Source organism: Anarhichas minor, unplaced genomic scaffold (assembly GCF_050575085.1).
Source record: "Anarhichas minor isolate MPS153535 unplaced genomic scaffold, ASM5057508v1 ptg000026l, whole genome shotgun sequence".
NCBI lineage: Eukaryota > Metazoa > Chordata > Actinopteri > Perciformes > Anarhichadidae > Anarhichas > Anarhichas minor.
The window spans coordinates 7,125,572-7,152,701 of record NW_027466472.1 but is presented as its reverse complement, the minus strand read 5'-3'; the positions used below and the strand labels follow the sequence as shown (position 1 = coordinate 7,152,701).

At 43.8% G+C, this 27,130-nt stretch overlaps 2 protein-coding genes across 2 annotated transcripts; one reads left to right on the top strand and one right to left on the bottom strand.

The window, feature by feature from the left end:
- Nucleotides 1–1,070: 1,070 nt before the first annotated feature.
- On the top strand, nucleotides 1,071–22,163 carry inppl1a (inositol polyphosphate phosphatase-like 1a). Its single transcript, XM_076100562.1, has 28 exons — nucleotides 1,071–1,102; nucleotides 2,009–2,203; nucleotides 6,933–6,996; nucleotides 7,616–7,763; nucleotides 7,850–7,931; nucleotides 9,096–9,242; nucleotides 9,631–9,721; nucleotides 10,784–10,873; nucleotides 11,391–11,489; nucleotides 12,909–13,059; nucleotides 13,700–13,806; nucleotides 14,332–14,434; nucleotides 14,618–14,814; nucleotides 14,905–15,022; nucleotides 15,316–15,412; nucleotides 15,528–15,666; nucleotides 15,757–15,856; nucleotides 16,009–16,097; nucleotides 16,202–16,283; nucleotides 16,451–16,540; nucleotides 16,799–16,912; nucleotides 17,262–17,438; nucleotides 17,537–17,692; nucleotides 17,887–17,971; nucleotides 18,455–18,541; nucleotides 18,667–19,411; nucleotides 19,574–19,707; nucleotides 19,801–22,163. The coding sequence occupies exons 1-28, from the start codon at nucleotides 1,071–1,073 to the stop codon at nucleotides 19,898–19,900; spliced, it is 3,819 nt and encodes a 1,272-aa protein (XP_075956677.1). The 3' UTR covers nucleotides 19,901–22,163.
- A 414-nt stretch (nucleotides 22,164–22,577) lies between these two features.
- On the bottom strand, nucleotides 22,578–27,130 carry phox2a (paired like homeobox 2A). The gene is made up of 3 exons (XM_076100166.1): nucleotides 26,413–27,130; nucleotides 24,907–25,094; nucleotides 22,578–24,748 (listed from the first exon to the last, which is right to left on the bottom strand). The coding sequence occupies exons 1-3, from the start codon at nucleotides 26,633–26,635 to the stop codon at nucleotides 24,254–24,256; spliced, it is 906 nt and encodes a 301-aa protein (XP_075956281.1). The 5' UTR covers nucleotides 26,636–27,130; the 3' UTR covers nucleotides 22,578–24,253.

Sequence of the window (27,130 nt, the reverse complement as noted above, 5' to 3'; positions counted from 1 at the left end):
CTTTTCAGATACTTACATTATATTTAGCGCATATGTAATAACTGAATATGTAAGATATGACCGAAAAATGTGAATTATCAGATATTAATACTGTTGATGTTGATATGAACAATCGGTCAGAACCAGGGGAAATGGAATTTCTATTTGACATAATGTGCAAAAACTAACATCCTGACTTTATAAAGAAGAAGTAAAGCTGAGCCTGAAAAGCTGACTCTGAGATGTCCACACAGAGTTTGGCCTCAAGTGGCCTCAAGTGACTCTCTCACAGGTTATGTATACATAACAACAAGGCCTGTTTTCTGGCCTGACCCCCAGGCACAACTTTACAAAAGTTGTGTTTTGGGGTTAATAATGAGCAGTAACGCCTCACCGGGATCTCAGCATGGCCACAAACTTTAACTTGTGTTTCACAGTTACAAGACAATTGTGATAAGATGAGAAAAGCAACTAAATGTACAAAGGGATTTATTTGTAAGATGAATTGTAGTTGTTGTAAAAGTAGTTTTATTGCAATGTCCCATTTTTCGACAGAACTTTCAAATCCCTGCATGCAGACATATTGGTAAGCCACATACTTTTACAGTCTTCTACAGTCAACTCACACACACACAGGCACACACGGGCATACAGTGTGATGACATAGTCAGAAATAGAATTGGGATGGCTGTCGTCCACGTGGCTATTAATACTCAGCTTTTCTGAGGTCATTGGCAACATGCACACACACACACACACACACACACACACACACACACACACTCACACACACACACACACACACACAAACAGAAACAGAAACACACACACACTACCCTGTCCAACTCTCACCCTCTCTCACCCTCTCTCCTAAATCAACTTTCTCTTGCTTTGTTGCTTTGTATGTGAGTGAGTGCGTGTGTGTGTGTGTGTGTGTGTGTGTGTGTGTGTGTGTGTGTGTGTGTGTGTGTGTGTGTGTGTGTCCATACCACATTTTAGGAGTCAGACTTTTTGTGGGCAACTATAAGAAAAATACATAATGACCAAAATCTCTAAATGTTGCATTGGCTGTTTTCTGTGTTTTGCCAGTCATGGCCCCTGAGTGGACAGCTACACCTGTAGGGTGTGTGTGGTCTGGAAAAGAAAAGATTTGTATAACTGGATTGTATTTTGATAAATTACAGCAGTTTGACCTCTTCAGTGGCTGCAGGTCCACTGATATTCTAAGAGGAAAGCCAAACTGAACTTTATTTCCCCTCTTCAGACGAGAAAGAAGTACTTGCATCCTTTAATTAAGTTAAACTAATGATACCACTTTGTAAAAACATTCACGTACAAGTGTAAGCTAGTTAATATGTTACATATGAGTAGAAGTATTATGAGAAAAATAAACTTAAAGTTTAAAAAATAAAGGTACTCATAATAAGCAATGCCTCCTTTCAAAGTGTTATACTATTATTTATTATACTTAAGTATTATTATTAACATTAATTATTATAGATCCAGCCTTTATTCCTCCATCCATCCTTTCCAGAGATATATGTCAAGCTGGCTAAGACATACACCTAACCGCAAACAAAGCGTGGATGACTTTGCTCATAAAATAAAGTGTCTCAATGTAAATTCGTGACCAGTCTGTTTTATTTTGAAAATATCACTGGAAGTGCTATATGTTTGTAATATATTACCGGTGACGCGGGTCGTCCCCGCTGTTGCTCCCCGGTCTCCAGTGTGGATTTACATACCCTGATTTCCGTGGGACTGGGAAACGAAAGAGGAGGGAGGCGAGTCTTTCAGGAACTGAGGCAACAGCCGCAAACAGTGTAATTTGACAAATGTACAACTTGTAGCCCCTGTCGCCGGGTCTTTCGCGCCTCCCAAAACCTTTTTTCTCGGACTAACGTTTACGCTACTTTTCCTGCCCTTCCTTTGACTCACTGGACTAACGTTTCTAGTCTAGAAGAAGGGCTGGGGAGGTTTTTTCGGAGAAGAAGTCTGGAAGCAGCTCGAGTTGAACCCGGTTTTGAAGGGCTGTGGCCATGGCCGGGGGTGGTGGTGGGGTTGTTGGTGGGGTTTCACCGTTGGGGCCCGCACCGCCGACGTGGTATCACCGGGACCTGAGTCGAGCCGCGGCCGAGGAGCTGCTGGCCCGGGCCGGGAGAGACGGCAGCTTCCTGGTGCGGGACAGCGAGAGTGTCGCCGGGGCGTACGCTTTGTGTGTACTGTAAGTAACTTTATTCAGAAAAGAGACGCGTGTAGGGACTCTTAACGTCTGTGTGGGGGCCTCGTTTGGCCTCCTGTACCGGGGGGAAAGTTAGCAGCTCTGCCAACGTTCTAGTTTAAAGGTATTTTAAGTTAGCATTCAGCCAAACACATTTGTTTACTTTCTCACTGAAGTCTGGCAAAGGAGAGACTGTCTGTCTGTCTGCCCAGCAGTGATACTCCAGCATGGCACACACTACTTTAGGGCTGGCCCTGTCTGTCTGATGTGGTCTCGCCTGCAGCGCCGTTTTTTTTTACAGGGCACTGAAACTGGATGGTGGTTGGAGGTAAATATAAGCTATCGTCTGTAGGGCCTGGTGAAGTTTTAAGTTTTAATTTAAGGGCTCGTGTAAGATCAGTGAAAGCGGTGAAGCAGCTGGCTTCAGCCGAGTAGTTACACATACTATCTTCTCACACAGTGTATTATAAAATGACTATTACCTGTATGTCAGGGTTTTTGTTAAATGAAGTGATGAAACGCCCACCCTCATTTAGGGATATTTTGCCATCAACCAACTCTCATGTTCAGCAAGCAACATACAGAACCAGAGCAGTGGATCGAGCTTCACTACACAGACAACACTGCCACTGTGTACACTTTGACAATGACTAAGGCAAGTCAAATGGACTGTGGAAAAGGGATGTTTAAGTTATAAATGGCCAAAATGACTCGCATAACCCAAGTTAAACAGATGCAAAGACCGCTGACTGACTGACTGTGCAGATGCAGGACATAGAAGCCTGGTGCCATGTGACATGGTGCTCTGACATTGACTCAACCTACATCCCCTATCTGATAGTTCACCCCATGCTGAGTCCATTGTGTGGTTTGTAAACATGCACACCGGCAGCAGTGCACGTCGTATGTCTTAACTACTATCATTTGTAATTTATGACACTATTACATAGTTCGTTATACTGCAGTCTGACCTCGCCGTACAGTAGGATCACTCTCATGTAAACACATTACTCCTCTTGCACTCTTAGCCGCTGGTTTATCAGAATAAATGATTGTGCCAAATATCAATTTTTCATCCTTCGCTGGATCCGTAGTAATTCATCAGGTCACTCCATGACCAACAACATTCCTCACATCCATGCATCATCCGTTTCCGGATTTACAGCCGCCTCCACCTCTCCCTTCCTCTCCCCTCTCACATCAAGCTTCCTTCTTGATACCTAAAGCTTGTTATGGACCGGCTTTTATCAAAACAATGTGAGAAAACAATGTTACTGCATTTTACCAACAGGTTTAGCTTCATACAAAAGACCTAACAGTAAAATAACATGGTAAAAGTATTGCCCCTTCGTCACAGGTCATGTGGACCAGTGTTATTAGATCATTATGGCAGAAACAAGCTGTCTGTCTTCATAAAGGATATCTTTGAGAATACGGATGACTCAGTACCAGCCCCTGAAGCCGTAGATGAAAAAATGTATTTGACTCATTCTTGTGAACTTCTGCTGATATGCATTTAATATGCATCTCCAGGAAGTACAATCTGAATCCCCTGACGTGTGAAAAGCTTTAGTCATGGACCCGAGTGTGGCCTTCTGGAGGCTCGGGGCTGATGTCTAGACCAGGTCCTCTCAATATTAAACACCATATTTAGGGATGCACAGATCTGACTTTTTTATTCCTGATGCCAAAATGTTTCCTTTTACCTAGACATGGCTGCTAGACATGGCTTTTTGCTGAGCGTGTCCTCGTGACTTACACACACACACACACACACACACACACAGATATTTGTACTTCCCTTTTAAAGGATTCGGAGAAACCCGTGTGTTTCCATTCTGCTGCTGTCTGAGAATAGACTGGTGGGACGAGTGTTTGTGCCGGTGACTTTAACAGACGCGGTACCAGCAGTGGCACTGACTCCTGGGCCGGTGTGACTTTCGGGCCTTTGCCTTTCACTTCCTCTTAGCATGCAGGCCTTTGTAGGAAATGACCACTTTGACCAGCTTACTGTGTGTGTGTTCAGTATTTGTGTGTAAGGGAAGTTTATGTATTTATGTTCTACAGAGCAGATTTAATAAGGTGTAGTATGTTCACTGCCACGGTGTGATTACATAGTGAAATACATAAAAAACAGCCTTCTAGCGAAGGGATTCCTCTAATGATTGCAATGCTGGACATTACTGTCGGTAAGGCCGTATTTTGAATTGAAGCACGCGTCAGTGTGACAACTACAGAGATGTTCAAATGTTCTTGAGTGTCAGTGCAGCGCGTCTAAACATGTTGGGGTCCATGCGTGGCCCTCTGTGAGTCTGTGTGTGTGTTTGAGGCCGAGATGTTCCTGAGAGAGCATTCCTCACCGTGGAGTCTTGTGAGTGGGTGTATATATTATTACCTCGTGCAGTTAGTGGGTTGGGAATTTTTTTTAGTGTATGTTTTTCTTTTTAAATAGACAGTTTCCAGGTATGTGTGTGTACTCCCATATTTATAGCATTTTTTACAGTTCTTCCTTTCGGTCCTTGCTTACATTTTTTGTGTGATCCCACATTAAATGTGAGGAAGATTTGCGATGGTGTAAAAACCTATTGTGATCCAAATGTGGAGATCCTTTTATGCATCCTCATCTTAGCTGTCATAATTCAAAGCTAAATATCCTTCTGGAACTCAACCCTGCTGGTCTTCACCTATAGTGGCTTTAACTTGGACTCACCTCATCAGTCTACCTTTTTGCAAGGAGTTACATTTCCCTCATGTTTTGTGCTTTTGCTATATTGTTCAGTTTGTGCCGTATGTTGTCCTGCAGGTTACATTTTGAATGATGAGTAGCATCATATTTTATAGCATAATTTATAGAATTATAAAGTAAATCTCCAACAGGCCAGAGTGGGGATTCAGTGGGGCAGTCTTTATCCTAGAGTCTATTGTTGACAACACATACGCACACATTGTATGCTTTGCATCTGTGTCTATCCCATAATGAACCTCTCTCTCTCCCCCCCCCTATAGCTTTGCTGCTACTGAAACAATAGTATTTACTCTACAAAACCTCATCAGCTGCCAACAGCAAAACAAACACACACACAAACACTCTACTGTACACTGCCAGGGACTCCTGTGCATAGATTCTGTGCCCCCTCGACCCACAATGCATTGTGTTTTATAATATGACAGGATTAAATGTGTGGGATATGGTTTACAGAGGCCAGGGCGGACAAAAGGAGCAGTTCATCTCACTGACTGTGTTTACTGCCGGCCCTTGAAAGGCAGGAGCAAATATCTATCAAGTGTGTACTGTTAGTGTGAGCAAACTGCTGGAGGCATGATGATATATGGAACTATTATCGGCAACTATCTGATAAATGTGATGTCAGTGTCCCTGATAGTTTTGCTGGCTAAGTCCCAAATCATTGAACTCTGATGCTGTGGGTTCAAATCTGTGCCAGGGCCCTAATTGCATGCCCCCCCCCCCCCCCCCACCCCCCCTCTCTCTGTGTGTGCTGGCAGATATACCAGAAACAGAAACACACAAATCTGAGCATCTACAGCAGGAATTGATGATAATCAGCCTGTAAAAACACAATTGTCCTCGGTAAGGAAACGCAGGGTTATTCCACGTCACTGTGTCGGTCAGAGAAGGCTATGTGAAATATCAGCAATTTAAAAAGTAAAATTAAAAGTCTAAAATAAACTGGCCTTTGCCTCTCATGAAGTTACTTCAGTAGTACATTTGAATCCAGTCCATGTTTTAGTTGTGGAACACTGACCTGGAAAGACCGGAAAAACCGCTGAGGGGTCAGAGCAAGAAGAATTCCTGTCATGGATTTATCCTTCCCTCAATTTATACAGTGTACACACACACACACACACACACACACACACACACACACACACACACTCGTAATGTAAATAAGCACAGTAGAAGCGCTGCAGCAGTAAAAGCTTTACTTCAGTGTTTTGCATAGGCTGCCGTGCTTACGCCCACATATCTAAACAGACGCACAACCATAACACACGCATACAGTGTATATACACACACACACACCAACAGACATGAACCACAACATCTGCCTGGCAAATTGAACATTTTGTGTTCCGGGCCACTGAGCAGGCATATGACGTGCGCCCATGAAAATCATTAAACTCTCCAGCTCGTGGCTGCAGGCGTTGTAGTCGCGGCTGATAGCAATAGCGATGTCAGAGCATCGAACTGCAATCGGTGAAAAGAAGGGGAAAAAGCATGTTGTTCAATAAAGAACGTAATTCTGACTCTGACATTTGATACACAGTTGTGGACTGAAAGAAACACCACACATTCAAAAAAGAACTTGGATCATTTTCTTTTGATCTGTATCCTTCCTATCTCACAAATTATAATGTTTTGTTTCTTTATTTTGTACCATCAGTATAACTCTACATAGTTTAAAAGCTAGGCTGATCTGCTGTACTGTATCATGTAAGGATAAAGCCCGCTCACAACTGTGACGGACAGCAACAGGTTGAGGCTCTCTACACCGTTTAAACCCCCTTCACTCTCATACATGCACACACACACTATTCACTGAGGTCAAGTCTAACACAGTATGTACGCATGTCAGAGCTTGAGATGTTTTTTTTATTAAACCATAGTCTGAAGGTTGTCTCCTCTTTTTCTCTCACTTCTGTTTTTCATTCACTCCATTTCCTCCAACTTTTTGAACTTCTTCTTCCTCCTCTGGTGTTTCTTTCTCTGTAGGTTTCAGAAGCACGTCCACACATACAGAATCCTCCCAGACGACGAAGGATTTCTCGCTGTACAGGTACAGAAAAGACACACACACACACACACGCTCTCACTCACTCACTCTACTGAGGTCAAGTGTGTGTGCATGTGTGCAGCAAAACCTGTATTTGCTTCAGTAGCAGCTGGCAGGCAGAGATGCTTTTGTTGGCTCTGAGCTCTCACTCTCACACACACACACCAACAGCAGCCTCTTTGTGCGTTGTGCCCAACAGCTGTGAAGTCCCCACCAGCCACACACACGCTCTGCCTCACACACACACACACACACACACACTTCAGACTATCGGTGTGGCCACATCATGTATGATTTTGGGGGTCTTAGCTGTGACGTTGAAGATCCTCTAAAAGTCTTAATTTTGCATCCTGGAACTGAGTATGTTTTGGAGCAATGTTTACTGAAACAGTTCTTCCTGGTTTGAATTATATTTAGACCACTGGATCATATTTGCTTACACAACATTAAATGTGGAACAATAGGGGCCCACCAGAGATTTCAATAACATGACCACTTGTAGCCAAGGAGGTTGGATGCTATTGTTCTGTTCGTACCATGTAGAAAATAACAGTCCTTCTCTTCCTCTCTGTCTCTCTTGGCGTGTCCCTCCTCGGATGTCCTCCTCCCTCTCTCCTCTCAGACGTCTCAGGGCGTGCAGCCTAAGCGGTTTAAGACGCTACCAGAGTTGGTGTCGTTGTACCTTGCGCCCAGCCAGGGTCTGGTCACCACCCTGCTTTACGCCGTGGACAGAGAGGAAGCAGCCGTCAGCGACGACAGGGACTATTCAGGTAGCGCCATGCAAGCACACACACATTGCATTTCACTTGCACATCATGTTTGTCACATGTTAACTCTCCCTTTCTGTGATTGGTAGATGGGGAGGATGAGAAGCCACCCCTCCCCCCTCGCTCTGCCTCCACCTACACTCCCCCTGGACCAGACACACCGACAGAAAGGTACAACGTTTACATGAGGACACGCTGAGAATCAAATCACAAACCACTTGCTTCTTAACAATATGTTTACCATGTAGTACACACACACACAGAGGAAGGATGTTGCTTCACTGTGAATGCAATTATGTCAACTCCGTTCACAAAAATAGGTAAGCAGTGGTATCAGAGATTTTATGAACAAACAAACCCATGTACACACACACACACACACACACACTCACTGTCCTCATTCACTTTCACTGTTTCTGCCGCATGACATAAGTGTACATCATGCAGTAAACATTGCTTCATATCAAACACAACAAGCACTCTCTCACACTCACACATGTTGATTAGCAGACACACACACACACACACACACACACATATTAATAACCTCCGCTCTGCCCGTGTGCCCCCGTCTGCTTGCACAAAGAAGGAAAACCACATCCTGTGTAAAACCACGTTGGTCACAGATGATGCACAGCTTTGACGAAGTGTTTGTGTGTGTGTCGCTCAGATCTGATTATTCATGAACAAAGATTAGCGCCCTCACTCAGACTAGAGTGAAGCGAGTTAGGTGGCTGAATCATTCTGATATTTCAGATGCAGTTAAAAGTGTTTACGAGACGTAACTAACTAACCACAGGTAGAAGCAGAAAGTAGTGTGTTTTAAAGAACTTTGTCACAGTTTCATTTGTAGGTGAAATCAATGAAGCTTCATCCTCCGTCCAGTCACGGTGGTCCTCATTTGCCATGTTGTCATGGAAAGATACGTAAAATGCTTTCCACGTACAATTCATTCAATTCTCCAAAATGAGTGCAAAAGACATCTTAGATCAGAGAGCGTGAAGGAACAAGGCGTCATCTTTTCCATTGCTGGTTTGCAGACGTCGCATGTTAAAAATAAGGTGCAAGAAAATGTACTTAGTTCACTCGGAGGCCACAGTCTGGACCATATCAAAGGATGTAAGTCAGCTCTCTGTATAAGAGGAAATGTGTGATTCAAAAAGCCCTGACTGCACAGCGCTCACAGACTCTCACACACATACACACATACACAGATATGGCGACTATGAAGTCTATGACAGTTCTCTGTTTTCTGATACAAGGGATGGAATTTACCTGTCATTTTGACACTCATTGTTTTAAGTATCAGCTGAAGGTTTAATGTTTATGTTGTAGTGCTCCAGCAGCTAATGGCCTCAGCACCATCTCCCACGAGTACCTGAAGGGCAGCTATGCTCTGGACCTCGAGGCCGTCAAACAGGGAGCCGGCTCCCTGCCTCACCTCAACAAGACACTAGTGGCCTCCTGCAAACACCTAAATGGGTAAGAAGGGACATCCCAGGACATCTGTAGACAACACGTATTCCACCGACACATTCTCTCTTGTCCACGCATGCCTTACACACAAAGACATTCTTTATATAGTGTATGTGCTCGTCACGAAATCATAGAAATGTGCAGCCCGCACAGCCGCCTCTTGTTTTGGTCACAGTGGCACATGTTGCACGTTCAAACATTGTGATAAGCCACAGAAAATACACTTCAACCATAAACAGGCGTGGATTATATACATGTAACAAATTTAACTCAATCATGTGGTTAATAATCACCTGTAATGTATTGTGCAGCCACACATGCATCTAGTAACTATCTGGTTTCCTATAGATGTATCTAAATTATTTAAGATGTCTCTTTCTGTTTCCCCCAATAGGGAGGTGGATAAGGTTCTGTCAGGTCTGGAGATCTTGTCTAAAGTTTTTGATCAGCAGAGTGCTTTCATGGTCTCCAAGATGATCCAACAGGTAACGCGTCTGTGACTATTCGTGTGTGTTTTTTGTGTGTGTTTGCGCACGCTAAGTTACAATGTCATCCTGCTTCCTCCAACAACTGGGCTGTGGCAGTTTCTAAGCCCTATTCTGTATTCCTTTATACAATATAATACTTATGTTAGTATGTGTGTAGACCCCCCCTCGCCACCAATCCGTGGGCAATACCCCGATTGTTTATTTCAAATATAAGTTCTCTGCATTTTGTATCCAAGCTGTGTGACCTTTATTGACTTCCCCCAGACTGGAACCAAAATGTTCCGCCAACTTCCAGAACAGCCACTTCTCTGTTCTCTCTGTAAATAAAAAAAACATTTGTTTGTAATTCCCGACCGGTATCGCTCACATTAAACGTGATGTGTGTCACACGGGAATGTTGATTCAGCTTCACGGATGATGGAATATGTGACATCATGTCCTTAAGTAACAAGTCAATACTTCTGTTTAAGCCTCGCTAACTAGTAAAGCTGCTTGTACACAGAGCAGCCAATCAGAATTAGTGACAGAGAATCAGAAACATGTTATTGGGTTTAACACATAGCAGGACCTAATATACACACGCATAGAGTAATCACACATACAGTACACACACACAATCAAGTTGGTGTCATTTCTCTGCAGGGTCTTCTGGGGACAGCTGAGGCCGGTCACACTACAGTCATACATGCTGTTCTTGAAATAAAATAAGGAAACACACTTTGTGTTTGTAGGATATGTGCATGTGGGGATGTACACGGGGTCAGTGCTTACATGAGATGTTTACGATGAGTCATATTTTTATGTCTTTGAGTCATCATCACTGAGGAATGATTGATATGCCATTGTGCTGCACGTCACTGTGCTGCACGTCACTGTGCTGGCATCAGTTCAGTAGTAATCAAGCACACACGTACGTGTCAGTCTATGTGTTAATCAGATTTATACATACACGGGTAGACCGGTTACGCAGCCTGACGAACAACTTGTACGCCACAGCTTGTTGTGTGTTTGACATGCTAGTTTTAGAGTTCTGATAGTTGCAATATTTTCCCCCATCAGTCGGTGAATCAGGGTGGAGACCAGGAGTTGGAGAACCTTGTGACCAAGCTGGCAATTCTCAAAGACCTGCTGTCCTCCATAGAGAAGAAGGTACACACACACACACACATTCAGTCATGCAATGTGTAATGCTAGGAAAGCCAAATGGAGACGGGTGCCGTGTATGTCATAACATGGAGGTAATTATTGTCAAGCCTAACAGGATGTTTTTTTATTAGTCTTTTTACTTTTCTCCCTAATTTAGAAGTACAGTTTGACCAGCTCTGCCATGTTAATATTTGACACCACTTCTACTTGGACTTTGTTTGTATGGAGGGGCTTTCGCTGCTTGGGAAGGAAACAGGAAATAGCCTCAATCAGGCTGCATGTCTTGACTCATGTGATGTCACTGACTCCACCTTCTCTGCTCCTCTTAGGAAACATGGGAAACTCATTTCACTGTTGACACCAACACTTGAGCTGAAAGCAACACAGTGTCTCTGTTTGTGTCTGTGTGTGTGTGTGTTTTCTCTTGTGCTTGTGTTTTTTCTTCCTGTCCACTCTTTTAATTGTTCTTGCTCTCCCTTTCTCTCTCTCTCTCTCTCTCTCTCTCTATTTGTGCCCTCAGGCTCTGAAAGCTCTCCAGGACATGAGTCTGTCATCTCCATGCTCCCTTCCTCCTCTTTCCATGCGGCACAGCAAAGCCATCCCTGTGCAGGCATTCGAGGTTCGACTGCACACACACACACACACACACACACACACACACAAGACACACACCACCTGCAAACTCATAAACACACACATTTTATTAGTGGTGGTCTCTGCAGGGCTATATATATATATAGACGGGACCGTGTCAAGGTGTCGTGTCAAGGTATCGTGTCCATGTAAAGTATCCTGTATTCTAGTACGGTGCCAATATGTATTTGAATAAAAGGATCAACGGATCTAAAGAAAGACAGCGCATTGGACATTGAAATGTTTGTGGAACACGCGTCCGAACAAGTTCTCCCGTTTGCCTTCCAGTGGCTTTAAAATGGATATTTGTTAAAGTCACTACAATAATCTTAAATCATTCACATCTCCTGTTTTATGAAAGGAATAGGATTCTCAGGAAAAGATTATTTTATCTTTATTTTGTGTTGATTTTAGTCCGAAAGCAAACCTGAGATTTACAACGCTAAAACTCCCCCAGGTTTGATTTATTAAATGTCATAATAGCGGACTGGTGGTTTGGTTTCACAGAGGACAGACTGAACCTGAATTACAGTAAAACAGGGTGGGAAGTCATATATTCCTGCAACACGCTGCAGGACGTTTCTCAGCAGAGCTGATGTGAAACCACAGGAATGTGTAATGCACTTCCTGTGGCATCATCAGTGGCTTTGTCGTAGTACATAGTATTTGTCTCTTTTGGTTTCGTAGTCCCGAGTTCGCAAGTAAATGTGTATAACTGATGTTTAGTCTATTGTTCACAGGATTATAGTTGTTTTATTTTGAAAGTGTGCGGACAGCATAACGCAGAGACATGTAGAGAAAAGTCAGAATAATAAGAAAGAGCTTCATAATAGGTGTGTAGAGGTAAAGAGAGATTATTATCAGTAGGAACACGTGGAGTACGGGGTGAGACGGAGGAAGAGGTGAATAATTTAAAAGAAATTAGCCAAGTCGGCATCCTCTGTGGTGACCTCCTTTCAGCAGCTTCCTGTTGCACAGGAACAGAAGTGTTGTTAAGATGGGGAGAAAGGTTTAAGGCGTGGAACCTGATTCAACCCACCGACACTCAAACAAAACCCCATCATGGCTTTACATGATACGCATAATAAGTATGTGAAGAACAGAACTATGTGGACTGTTATCTAAAATGACAATCAAGAGAATCAGGACACCTGTTAGCATCCAAATTCCTGCTTTTTTTTGTTTTCAGATCTCTAATCTGGCTACATGTATAACTGACTTAGATGTTAATGACATAGAAGCAGCTTGTTTAGAGGGAGAGACTGCAGATGAGTCCACTACTTTCATTTTGGAGACCCCTGGTGGTCTGAGGATTTCACACGAGTTCTGTGGACACAAGGAGCTGTCAGTTTCTATGAGCGTGTGTTTTTTTTTGTTTTATGCTCCTTATCTGATCTACTTCAAGGTCAAACTGGATGTTTACCTGGCAGAGCTGACAAAGATAGGAAAGAGTCAGAAGTACACTCTGTCTGTGGACGTGGAGGGGGGACGCCTAGTGGTGATGAAGAAGGTGAAGGACAGCCAAGAGGACTGGACCACCTACACACACGACAAAAGTGAGAATGACACAAACACTGTCCCCAACATTTTCTAAACTGTGAGATGAGTAATCCGTGATTGACACCCAGACAGTGAAATAACATTGTCTTGTGATCAATTGGCTTTTTAGACAGACTGAACAATGGCCACATTCTTTACATATGTAATCATTTCCGTGTGAAACGGCACCTCCTCTCCTCTCTTCCCTGATTGCTAATGTATGTCCAACGGGTTTATATTCATTTTACATGATGTTGTTGGATGTGGTCTGTGTTGTGAGTGGCGTGGCCGTCCTCTGCTTCAAAACACTTTGGGTAACTCCGAGTAATGTGTCGGTTTTAGCTGCTGCATGAAAACTCTTTAAATGTCTCTGGACTCCAGGGCAAGAGACGCGATGTATTTATGGATCCAAGAGTGTAATAACATCATTTTTCTTCATGGTGTCTGTGAGAGATGCAGTTGAGGTAAAGACATGAACAAAATATGATGATGTTATGGCAAATTTAACAATTTTTTCTAGCCTATTTCTCCTTCCTTTACTTTGCCCATCTTTAAACTGTCAATCTATTACTCGATATTGCTTTTTCCTCCTGGCTCTACTCTCTCCCCGTCTCTGACCTTCTGTCCTCTGTTCGTCTGTCTTTGTGTTCGTCTCAGTCCGTCAGCTGATCAAGTCTCAGCGGGTGCAGAATAAACTGGGCATTGTTTTTGAGAAGGAGAAGGAAAAGAACCAGAGGAAAGACTTCATCTTTGCTAGTGCCAAGGTCTGCGCACACACACACACACACACACACACACACACACACACACACTGCCTCAAAGGAAAATTTGTAGATGTAAGAACGCACAATTTCTTTACAGTTACTCAATCATTCAAAGATACAAACACATTAATATTCAAACAAATTCAAACAAATATTCTGATGTATCTCTTTTATCTGCGTATGTAATCAGACGCACACACAAATGTCATCTATGAATTCAGTTTCAATGTGATTCTCCTCAGATCTTTTCTCTTTTAATGAGGAAAATATTATGGAAAATACCAAAAAAGAGTCGTCTTCCCTCAGTGCAGGAAATGAAAAAAATGTTAAGGAATAAACTCAAGGAATAACTAAATTTAATGAAAAACACATATACTCATCGTTAGTCAGCTTTTAAGTGCTGCTACTTCAGAACAAGGTTCCCTTTTGTGGCAACTTCCACTCACTGATGTGTGCGTGTGCGTGTGCGTGTGTGTGCGTGTGTGTGTGTGTGTGTGTGTGTGTGTGTGTGTGTGTGTGTTTCAGAAGCGGGAGGCATTTTGCCAGCTGCTGCAGCTGATGAAGAACAAACATTCCAACCAAGACGAGCCAGACATGATTTCCATCTTCATGGGCACCTGGAATATGGGTGAGACACAAACACACATTATTCGTAATATCTTTAGATACATGATCCACGTTAAAAGCAACACACACTGAGTCATCATTTATTTTCATGTAGTGCATTTAAAAATAACAGAGTATGTGTTTCCAGAGCTTGACATTGGTATTTCTGAGGAGGAGAATGTAATATTTTGGTCATGGTCTCTAGGCTCAGTGCCTGCGCCGAAGTCTCAGGCCTCATGGGTGTTGTGTCGCGGCCTCGGGAAGACTCTGGACGAGATTACGGTCACCATCCCTCATGACCTGTACGTGTTTGGAAGCCAAGAAAACTCTGTGTGCGATCGGGAGTGGGTGGAGTCACTGCGCGCCATGTTGAAGGAACAGACGGAGCTGGATTATAAACCGGTGAGGAAAGAAAGGATTTCTGTAAAATATGACATTCAGAAAGAAACGATGACTAATTGGTTCCCAACTCTCTGTTGTCATCGGTTGTAGATCGCAGTGCAAACTTTGTGGAACATAAAAATTGCTGTGTTGGTGAAACCGGAACATGAGAACCGGATCAGCCACGTGGGGATGTCCAGTGTGAAGACGGGCATCGCCAACACGCTGGGTAACAACAGCACTCAGTGTTCAGTCTTTATTCGTCTTCACGTGCTTTACTCTCTGGACAGAATATAGAGATATGAACAATGGAATAACGGCGCTATCAAACACTGACTGATTTCTGTTAACAAAGGAGTTATTATGGATTTTATCACTGCAACTCTTGTGGTCTCACCAAAAACATGACCTAAGAAACCATCAAATTTTGTTCAATAACGTAATGCTTGTCGTTAGTCAATTACAGTTAATAACTGTAATAAATGTATTTTGAATGTTTGTTTTGACGTTTGTTTGTTAAAGGTAACAAAGGAGCTGTGGGCGTGTCCTTTATGTTCAACGGGACGTCTTTCGGCTTTGTGAACTGTCACCTGACATCAGGCAATGAGAAGATTGCCAGGTATCCACCTCAGCCCTACACACATGTTGTTCATGGCCATTTTATTTCAGGGTCTTGTACCTTTTACCCCTTTGCATCTACATTACTCACACTCATTTACCTTTGACCCCTACAGGAGGAACCAGAACTACCTAGATATCCTCCGCCTGCTGTCGTTAGGAGACAAACAGCTGAGCTCCTTCGACATCTCGCTGCGCTTCACACACCTCTTCTGGCTGGGAGACCTCAACTACAGGCTGGATATGGACATACAGGTGAAGCAGAAACTCAGACACACGCACACAAGATTGATGAAATGCAGCAGATGTGCATGACACCTCCTCTCCTTTTGTGTCTGTGTGCAGGAGATTTTAAACTACATTAACAGGAAGGAGTTTGAGCCCCTGCTGAAGGTGGACCAGCTCAACCTGGAGAGAGAGAAGAACAAAGTCTTTCTACGCTTTGGTTAGTGTTTCTACCGGACTTCTGGCTTACAGTACTGTTTACCTCCTCTTGTGTTCATAGGATTTATTTAATTAATAAAATGCTCCGCTCTGCACCTTTTCACTCACCTGCGAGGAGTTCTAACAACAGAATGTGTGTCTACCTGTTTGCAGGGGAGGAAGAGATCTCGTTCCCACCCACCTACCGCTATGAGCGTGGCTCAAGGGACACGTATGTGTGGCAGAAGCAGAAGGCCACAGGGGTTTGTTTACCAACTCTCACACAGCATCACAGACGGTCGTCCTCCCAGACGTTTCTGAAAACTGATGACTCTACTGTGTCTTCTACTGTTCTTGTCTGTCCCAGATGAGGACCAATGTTCCATCCTGGTGTGACCGGATCCTGTGGAAGTCCTACCCGGAAACACACATCGTCTGTAACTCCTATGGTGAGAAAAAATAATTCCTACATTTGTTTCAATTCAGTGTAACAGAGGTAGTTTTTTTTTAGCAATTTTAGCAACTGGGTGTAGTGGTTAATTTCCCCTAAACATTGTAAACCTCTATATATGTCTTGTACATGATGATGGGACTTCTATCTTCCTTTGTTTGTCAGGCTGTACAGATGATATAGTGACCAGTGATCATTCCCCTGTGTTTGCTACCTTCGAGGTGGGGGTGACCTCCCAGTTTGTCTCCAAGAAAGGTACAAGTGGATTCAGTTACATTTATTTTCCTTTGTTTATTTTCTCTTTCTGTCAATCGTGAGTTGAGCTGAATATAAGCTGTTGCTCATTTTCATTCATACTGTGTCACGGCTTCTATTTTAAAAGTTAATGTAATGCAACTGAAGGTCAGTTAGTAAGTGCATAACGTTTAATCTTTTCACATTCATGGTCTGTGTTATGTTTCTGGCTCACTGTCTCCCCCCCGTCTCCCCCCCGTCCCTCCTGTTTCTCTGTAGGTCTGCCAAAGTCTTCAGAGCAGGCCTACATTGAGTTCGAGAGCATTGAGGCCATCGTGAAGACGGCGAGCAGAACCAAGTTTTTCATCGAATTCTACTCCACTTGTCTGGAAGGTGAGAAGAACACGCCGGCACGTGACCGAAATCCACCAGGGAGTTACAGTACAGACGGGGTTTCTGTAACGCCTAATGGATGAATAAAAATTCCATCTGTTTCTTCTTTTCGTATCTCTCTCCCTCCCTCCCTTTCTCAGGCAGTCAGTATACCTTCTAAGCTTGAATCCATTTTTGACCTGTGCCGCATCCCCACCTCCTGTCCGCCATGTACTTTTGAATGAAATGCAATAGAAACATCTTCCTTCTCTCCTTCCCACTTCTCCTTCCAACCTTGTTCCCTTTGTCCTCTCTCCCACCCCCCCCACCCGCCCCGTCCTGCATTTCTCTGTCTGTCTCTCATCTGTAGAGTTTAAGAAGAGTTACGAGAACGACAGCCAGAGCAGCGACAACGTCAACTTCCTGCGCGTGGGCTGGTCCAACAAGCAGCTGACGACGCTCAAACCTCTTCTCTCGGAGATCGAGTACCTGCAGGACCAACATCTGCTGCTGACCGTGAAGTCACTGGATGGATACGAGTCCTACGGTATGAAGAGAGTGTTCGCGATGAGGTCGTGCAATTCTTTAAAGTGGACTTTCAGTCTGACAAAAAAACACGTACGTGTGTGTGTGTTTCCCTGCTAGGAGAGTGTGTGTTGGCTCTGAAGTCTATGATTGGCAGCACAGCACAGCAGTTCCACACCTACCTGTCCCACCGGGGCGAGGAAACAGGAAATATCAGGGGGTCCATGAGGGTCAGAGTCCCTTCCGAAAGAATGGGAACCAGGGAGAGACTCTACGGTAAACGCAGCCAATTAACAGGAATCAGTGAACCTCTCCAGAGAAGAGGAAATATGTAAATGAAGCACTTGAGACAAATGAAAGGACTTTTAAGCTTCAAGAATTTTGCAGGCGCGATTTGACCAAATGATGCAGGATGACGTTTGACTGATGTTTAAGTTAACTTAAAGTTAATTTGTATGGTTGTATTTCAGAGTGGATCAGTGTGGACAAGGATGAGACGGGTGGACCTAAAGGGAAATGCACTTTGGTATCCAGAGTGGGACATGAATACATCAAGTCAGTACACTCTACTTCTGTATTAAAATGCAAAGAGCAGAATATTTTCATAAAATGTACACGCATCCTTCAGAGGACATTATTCTATACACCACATTGTACAGCTCTATATATTTGCATTATTGTGGATATCTGCGTGATCCAACATAAAATGAAATTGTGGACCAATGTAGAGATTATGTTTTTCTGGAGTAGGCTACCCTTTACAAAAGTATTTTTGGTTGTATTAAACCTTTATACAGTTTAATACAGCAGAAATAATACCATCATGTTGCATTTAAGAAATAATCACAATGTTGTAATGAAAAACAAATCATTGATTGTGTTTGCCATTTGCCTGATGAAGACCCAGTATGGTTACAATGTTACATTTTTATGAATCTGATATCTTGCACCTTTCACCAGGGATGTTCACAAAAACACCTTTCTCAATCCTCTGTTTTGTCACACCAGCTGACCTGTTGTGATGTTGTCTCTGTGCAGGCCATCTGTAGTTCGTAAACAGCTTGGAGAGCTGGGAAAAGTGAGCGAGGAGGGAGAACGGACCAGCAAGGAGGAAACTGCTGCAAGGTACCGCCCCATTCATATAGGTTACACACATATTCAAGATAACTACTCAAAAGATGCAACCGCTTAGACACATTTTTAATGTGGAAATCAACCACCTGTTCTGTTTTTTTCTGTATATTTTTAAGGCCTAAGCAGGACGCACCAGACAGCGATCCGTCCATCTGCAAGAACAGCTACAATAATCCCGCCTACTACATCCTGGAGGGCGTTCCCAACCAGTCGGCAGCTGCTCTTTCGCCTGAGCTTCTTCCGTCTCCTACCTCCCCAAACCCCCAGGTAGCTAAAGCCCCTCCTCCCTCAGCTGGAGCTCGAACCAAACCGCCCTTTGTGGCCTCAGTGCCCTCTCACCCACGCAGACCCGTGATGGGGCACCCGGTCCGCGCTATTAGCGAGGAGGGCTCCTCGGAGGACGACGGAGGCGCCTGTGTGGCAGGAGCGCAGGGGGGTGGTGTTGGAACGACAGTTGGAAGCACGCTGAATCGACCTCCTCCCGACTTCCCCCCTCCTCCTCTCCCTAAGGGAGCCCTGGAGATGGTCGCAGAAGCCCCCTTCTCCAAACCTCGCACTCTTTACCCAGACCTGGCCGAGGTCAGGATCCCAGCAGCCAGTGCTGCTGCCCCACCGGCCCTCGGAGAGGGTTTTAGACGAGGAGGAGGGGGAGGACCAGGGGCGTTGGACGACCAGTCGTGTTCTGTGCTCCAGATGGCAAAGACGCTGAGTGAGAGTGAGTTTCCTGGGCAGCCTCCACGCGCTCCATCTGCGCCGCCGCCTCTTAGAGGGCAGCCAATGGGTCTAGGTCTGGACGCCTGCCGCACCTTCCCCCCCAGAAATGCCATCACAGAGAGTATTGCAGAGGACATGCCTGAGGAGGTGAGCAGTCCATTTAAATGAACACTCAGTGCCTCATTCAAAGGTAGAAATGGCATTACATTGTGACGTGTATGGGTTGTTTGGGTATTTGGTTTTTAGACGAGCTGCAATGTTCATACAGCAGTTTTTAAGCTGATCCTGTGTTTTATTTCCCTTTCACAGGCATTTTGGGGCAGCAGTAGTTCTTCTTTGTCTGTCGGGGAGTCGTCGGTGGGGGAGTGGCTGCAGAGACTGGGACTGGAGAGATATGAGCAGGGCCTTCTACACAACGGCTGGGACGACCTGGAGTTCCTCAGGTACATACACTGTTGCTGTAGACCTCTCTACTCTAATCTCTACTGTTATTCTTTCATCATGATTGTTAAATAATAATAATTGGTTTTTTTCAGTGATATCACTGAGGAGGACCTGGAAGAGGCGGGAGTGCTCGACCCCGCTCACAAGCGAGTCCTGCTGGAGAGCCTCAAGCAGCAGCAGCAGCAGAAATAAACTCTTTGAAGCTGGTCTCTGACTGGTCCAAACTGGCCTGGTACCACACCGGGTCCCAAGAGGCCAAATCGCAGCTGAACTGATCTGAACTGATCTGAACTGAACTGAACTGAACTGAGCTGGAACGTGCCAATTGATGCCAGACTGTGCCTTCTGAGAGAAATTGCACTCCATTTGTACTTTCAGAAAAAACACTTAGAACCACCATCTTTTTCAGATGTACTGTATGTGTGTTGTTGTCGTCGTCGCAGAAGTGGCCTTATTTAAAGAGAATCATTTCAGTCCTTCAAGTGACACTACATGTCCCTCAGCATTGAAACCTAGCGAGAAGATGCAGGATGAGATCATATTTTCTGGCCACACAGAATTGGAGATGTGACTGAAGCAGCTGATTCCTTTATGTTGTACCGTCACTTCTGACCTGCAGCTTTCAAGCTAGCTTCAGAGCTTGTTTTGTCTTTCTGTTTCCTGGAAAACATAAATCAAGTCAGTGAGTTTGACACTCCTCAGAAGAGGAGATTTTCAAATTTAAAGCAAAATGAAAAGAGGGATTTTTGTGGGAAACGAGAGCCTTGTCTCAGGGTTTTTTCCCCACTAACGGTCACATTTGAGGAAACTTTATGAGGATTGTTAGAGAGCACTCGAGGGTAACGTCAGCACACAGCTGGGGAGCTTCAGTGATGGAGGCGGACAGGAAGTGGTGACCGTAGAGGAGTTAGCCCGGGCTCATGTCGGGCAATAGCGAGGTCAACTTGCAATTCTCATATTTTATACTTTTGTGATGATGTTTGGACCGCTGTTGTTTACATGGTGGCAATCATTGTCTGTGTCTCTGCACATATTTATGGTTTAGGATAAAGGGAATATGGAGCAAACCAACCAAACCGGTCCCGGTGGAGCTAAGCGTGCATGTTTCGCCGTGGTACAACATTTACCTGTTAGCCATCAGCACCCCGAACACTGACATTTCAGCTTGCAGATTGTGACGAGTTAATTGCATTATTAGAAGATGGGAAGTTGTTTTTTGGAAATCTGTAAACACTGACAAATGAGTGCCGAACTACATGAGGCCATAATATCACATGAGGTGAACTCTAAAGGTTTTATCCAGCACATTTATCATTTTCTCTTTGATTGTCTGCGAGGATATTCAATTTGAATTTATAGAAGAAGCTGAATCTTATTTTAACGGTTTGATGGGCTTTATGTCACATCTCTCATTCATTCCTCTTTAAATTGTTTAAAACAGAATTGGTTAACGTAGCTAAATGGATTAACTAATGATAATGTTCTACAGACAATTATTTACTTAGCCATCTTATTGTTGTCTTGGAGAAACCATTTGTCACCAAAACATTTTTTTTCCTGTCATGCTGTCTGGAGATTTTGCAGATTTTATTTTGTTATTTTGTTATATATAGAGAGACGGCATATATTATGTGCTCGTGGGAGAAGATGTCGCCTCTCAAGATTCATTAAAACAGTCAGGTTTCTGCAGGACATGGAGGGTTTGAAGGCCGATGTTGTTCCCTAATGTAACCAGCAGGGGGTGCTGCTTCTCCATAAACCTCACCAGTCTGTTTGATGCTGACTGTGCAAACTTTGTGGAAAACTGGATGCAACCAAGTCATGTTCAGTGAAAGAAGTTGGTTTGTTTATATCTTGTTCTTCAGCCGTTAACAAGCAGAGTTAACTCACCTGTGAGTGTTCACAGTGTCTTTATTTGTTCTTAATTTAAAAATCCTGCCGCCTCTTCTGCCTGTGAGACGAGAAGCCAAACCATAAGCCAGTTTATATTGTTTTAGAGATGCCGGTGGAGATCTCTTAATGAATGTTGTTTCATAATTGGGACTAAATATGTGTTTGTAGCAGTTTCATTCATGTCTATCTCTCCTAATTTTCCTCGTGACACAAAAACGTCCTTGAATTATGTTGCATCACATGCAACCTTTTTACTTGTGTTGTGTGTAATACAAGTTGTCTAATTTCCTAACAGCCCAACAACTATGATGCAGAGAATGTGGATCTGCCGTGTAGCCTCTCAGTGTTCTTGGTAATGTGTGTGTGTGTGTGTTTGTTTGTGTGTGTGTGTGTGTGTGAGTGAAAAAGAGACGCACCATTGTTGTTTTCTCTGACACACTCCCTTTTTATCTTGTTCCTCCATGTAGTCACCTCTTTTGTTTATGTTAAGTTAATGTAAGTTGTCCATGTAATTTTATTTTATTTTTTTTCAATTAAAATCTAATATCTTATTTGTTTTCTACATTTGCTCATTCTCCTCTTTTTTTTGTTGTCTGCAGGGAAAGCTGAGAGGATGAAACAGTTATGATCTGTAGACCGGCCTCATTTTAAGGAGGTAACATGAAAATACGTGACAGTCATTTCACTTTTTATTTGACTTTAGGGAACTCGTACGTCCAGTGCTCATGAACGCAGCTTTGTTAGTGTCTGAGGTCTGCACATAACACACAACACTCTGTTTACACACAAGAAACCAGATCATTGAACGCGTCACGTAGTGCTTCCATAATGTAGATTTATTAGAATATTCAGAGTAGTGCTATAACTTCTCATTCACTAGAGCTTCTGTCGATTCATAGTTTTCATGGACGTGTGTTGGTCTGTGAGACAGATGCTCCGCAGAGAAATAAATCTGTAAAGCAACATGAGAGGAATAAACAAAGGGCTACCTAATATTTATATTACTAATTACGGAATTTACAGTCACAAAATTTCAGGAGCAGTTCAAAGAAATGTGTGGGGTTTTCCTCACTGACATAATAAAGAATATTAATAAATACATGTTTTTTTCCCCCCCTCTTTGAGTAGATTTCTGGAGTAAACCCTCTTTAAAAAGTCAGCTCTGAAATCAGTGTTGTTTCAGTGATTTGCTACAAAATGAAATAGAGATGATACACAATTCGCAAGTTGAGAGGAAATACAAACAGCTGCTTTTTTTCATTTTTTTGCAAAAGAAACACGGAACAGATAGTTATGGACATACAGTAGAAAACTCCAGCAACTGTCTGCATCTCTCTCTATATATTGCCAACATGTTACCAGCTTGTGTTGCATTTCTGACAAAGACCCATATTCGTCGGCTGTGGGAGAGTTAATAAAAATTAAAAAACACTGATGAGAGAGCCGGAGTGGGTGATGAGTTGTTAGTCCGATAGAGTTCACACCGCAGACAGAAGCAACAAACTCATTCCTTCCCATCAGTCCAGCAGGAGACTCATCAAACAACTCTTCAGTCAGTGACAACAGTGATAAACCATGTTGGAGTACCATGAGACAAGTCAGGAATAATTAAGATTGACACCTGTGTAGGTTCTGCTCTTTGTATAACTACATCTTTTACACCTCTCTCCACCCAAAGAACAGGACAGGGAACTCCATGAGCCTCAAATTCTTACTTTCCTCTTGCTGAATTTGAACAAAGTGCCCACTGTTTGATAGAGAAAGGCATGATGGGACTGAGAGACGGGATGGGACCATAAAGCCTGAAGGAGGGGGGGGGGTCACATTGAGGATGAGACTAAGGGAGTCAGGACTTGATACAGTAAAGAATAAGGAGGAGGAAGGGATGAACTGGGGAGGTGTCTGGTCTGGACCCGGCTGCTCTAATTGGATTTTGAGGGTGCCCTGCTCTGCTTAGGCAAAGACATTTAGGGGGGGGGGGGGACCCTGTTCCCTTTCTGGTGGGAGTCTGTGTGTCAGCAGAGCTTAGAGGAAGTTGTGCTTGAGGATAAAAGTTTAGTTTGTTTAGTTTTCCCCAGCAGAGACCGGAGCGTGATGTTTAGATTTCTGCTTTAAACCCCGCGTGTACCTGACCGCCATGCTCATCAGGGCGCATGTGTGGCGCTCCAAAGGGCTCCGTGGGAATGTTGAGTTTCTAAGTGAGCAAGAAAGAGTGAAAAGAGGCTGTATTAAATGCGGCTATGCATATTCTGATGTGTTTATCAAGTCAAAAGCGGTTGTGATTCGGCGACACACAAACATCCTTTTAGTGTTTTATATCTGCGGAGGAGGGGCTACTCTTCTGAGAGTGAAGAGTTAAAGTCATCGCAGGTTTAGGAAACTGACCGTGTCCAGAGTTTTGCAGGTGCAGTTGCATAATATTGTTTTAGGGTTGAGAGATGGTGACCAAAACTTTTGACTTTATTGTCTTTGCTTTGAATCAGTTTGACAGGATTTTTTTTTTTTTTTTTTTTTTTGGAGAAGGACCGAGGGCCTCCCTGACCTATACAGCCGACTACCCCAGTGAACTCAGTGTTATAATGGGTAAGAAACTCTTCACTGTTCCAGTACAGACAGCACAATGTTTTGTTTCTCATTTTCTCTCCCTGTGCTTCAGAACAGGTTCGTCTTGATGCCGGGGTTGGGTTTTCTGTGGAAGGAGGACAGGACTCCAGCAAAGGGCCCGGTCATACTGTCCGCCGGCTGCCAGGCCTTCAGAATCTCCTGAGTCTGGGCAGCCGGCTGGGCCACGGCCGGGTTGGACGGCCCCATGCTGGACCAGCTGGGCGGCTTCAGCCCCTGGAGGACCGGGGAGCTGGAGGTGTTGATGTAGCCGCTGTTGATGGGAACCGGGCTGGGACTCAGGCTGGCGGGGCTGCCCAGGTTCCCGTTGGCCGAGCCCGGCAGGGAGGCCGTGCTGTCCGGCGTGGGGCTGCAGGTGGATTCTTTGGACTCGTCGTCGTCAGAGGAAGACCTCAGCTCTCCGCCCTTCTTGCATCCAGAACTGCTGCCGGAGCTGCTGCCCGTGGTGCCGCCAGAGTTGCTGACTTTGGCGTTGGCTGCGCGCTCCTGCTTACGAAACTTGGCGCGCCTGTTCTGAAACCACACCTGTTAGACAGACAAAGTAAAAAAAATAAAATGAATATGTGAGTAAAAGACATGGCGTGGGAGGCATAGATAGATGTCAGATAACAAGCATAAAGTCAGACAGAAGTAAATGGGACAAGGTATTAGAAAGCAGCAGTTTAAACGCCTGTTCCTCTCACCTGTACTCGCGCCTCGGTCAGGTCTATCTTCAGCGCCAGCTCCTCGCGGGTGTAGATGTCCGGATAGTGCGTCTCGGCAAACACGCGCTCCAGCTCCTTCAGCTGGGAGCTGGTGAAGGTGGTCCTGATGCGCCGCTGCTTCCGCTTCTCGTTCAGGCCGGAGGGGTCCGAGAAAAACTTGTAAGGGACTGTGAGGGGGAAACATGATATATATATATATATATCTGTTTAGTGGTCGAAAAGCAACATTTAACATGGTCTGACAGCAGAGGCCCCTGATTTAAATGATAAGGAGAGGCCCCGCGTAGATGAAGCCGGACCTTTCTTAACTCATCGGGTTTTAAAAAAGAAAGAAAGGAAAATAACTTTTATTAAACGACGTTTCGTTAATTAACAAACTGTGTTTCTACAGTATAGGCCTATTTACTGGTTTGTTGAAGTCGGATTAATTGTTTGATTACAAAAGGATACAAATGTGTGAAATACACAAATCAACATTGTACATTTGTATTGTATTTGGCCTGAAACTTTTCTCTGTTTTATAACGTTGACAGAGTTTTGCGGCTCGTAATAGGCCTTAGAGAGGTTTAAGGCTTAAAACTAATTAGGCTGTTTATTTATTATCATATTATATGTTTCGATTATTATTCATTTATGTATCGAATTTATAAAATGTTTTACAAATCCAGCACGTGAACCTTAATCAGTAAAAATATGCGGTCAGTTTGCAATTAAAATGTATTGGTTATTTTGGAGTAACGGCTTCTAGAAATGTCACAATGGGTTATTTAAAGTCAATCCTGTCAAAATCGAAATTCAATCAGAAAGGAACAGATCTTAACTGCTTTAAGAACATAAAAGAACAACATATTGAGTTTAAAATCGTATTTAAATTTGGACACAATTGGTGGTGGTTGTAAGCAAATGAATAACATTTTTCTGTTGGGTGGGCCTATTGCCAACAGGTGTGTGTGTGTGTGATTTGTCAAGGATGATTTCGTTTTTAAAAATTATGTTTTATTATTATTATTATTCGTATTATTATTATATGAGCCTATGTCAAATTATTCTTATTTAGGCTGTTGTAGATTGACGTGTGCTATATGACATATTGTTTAATTACCATAGAAATACAATGTTTTACCTTTAAAAATCTCTTGTCATCATTAATGTAAACACATTACCTGTAAATCATTACATTAATGCAAATGTCTTTATTCTGCAGTGATTTCATTCTAAATCTGGAATGAAGTCTGTTAAGATAAAAATCCACGTAAAACCATTTAGGCCTTAAACTGATGGTCATCAAAAACGAAAAATAGAGTTGACAATTAGATATTTTCCTTTTTCCTTTGCTTTTTAAATGTCGATGTGTGTCAAAGTCAGAGAAAATGATGAGTCGACTAAACGTGCTTTCCACGTTTAAAACAAACACGAGCCTATAATGAACCACATCTTATCTGTATGTCCCCGCAGACCTCCGGAGGAATAAAACAGGCTCCATACCTGAGGAGTACGGTGTGGGCTGGTGCTCTCGCAGCGCTCCCAGGGTGCAGCTGGCCGTGCTGAGCGGAGTGCAGCCCGGGTTGGAGAACGGTCCGCTCCGGATCGGGTTGTACTGGAAGGAGCTGGCCTGGCTGCACGAGCTGAAGTCCGCGTAGGCCGACGCTTCCATGGCCGCCATGCAGGAGTCATAGGAGTTCAGATAGGAGTAATCCATTTTATACATGGAGAGGAGCCGGTGCAAACACCGGTCTGCAAGCCAAACACGACGAGGTGAACTCTGAGAGGCTCTGGTGTATCTTCAGCCGCCTTCTATTTTTAGGAGATATAGTGACTATTGTTCAAACCGGTCGGAGTTGGTCTGTGTCCCCAGTATCTCCCGGGACTGTTGGTTTCGTCTCTTCAAAACTCCTTGTCCAGATTTTTATATCTCACTGTCACGCGGCTGTTTTTCTTTGGTAAATAATCCAGATGTTTTCCCTTTTGTTCTCTCTACAGCTCTCCGCTGTCCTCCTTCACTTTCTCCTGCTCCTGGGTTTTTCCTCCCCTCGGTGCTTCTTCCCCTGGACTGCAGCTCGCTCTCTGCTCTCGCGCTCCGTTTTGACAGTGCGCTGCGGCTCGCGCAGTGTTTATAATAAACTTGGCAGAGCGCGAGACAATAGCGAGGCGGTGGTCTAGTTTCCATGACAATGCCACCAGTGAGTGAGCGTGGACACGGACA

Bases quoted from the DNA above. Each gene is read 5' to 3' on its own strand.
- inppl1a (XM_076100562.1), top strand. From the start codon at position 1,071: ATGGCCCCTGAGTGGACAGCTACACCTGTAGG. The intron at 15,413-15,527 runs GTATCCACCTCA...TGACCCCTACAG, and splicing joins GGCAATGAGAAGATTGCCAG to GAGGAACCAGAACTACCTAG. The intron at 15,667-15,756 runs GTGAAGCAGAAA...GTCTGTGTGCAG, and splicing joins GGCTGGATATGGACATACAG to GAGATTTTAAACTACATTAA.
- phox2a (XM_076100166.1), bottom strand. From the start codon at position 26,635: ATGTATAAAATGGATTACTCCTATCTGAACTCCTATGACTCCTGCATG. The intron at 25,095-26,412 runs GTATGGAGCCTG...TCCCCCTCACAG, and splicing joins GCCCACACCGTACTCCTCAG to TCCCTTACAAGTTTTTCTCG. The intron at 24,749-24,906 runs GTGAGAGGAACA...TCTGTCTAACAG, and splicing joins TGACCGAGGCGCGAGTACAG to GTGTGGTTTCAGAACAGGCG.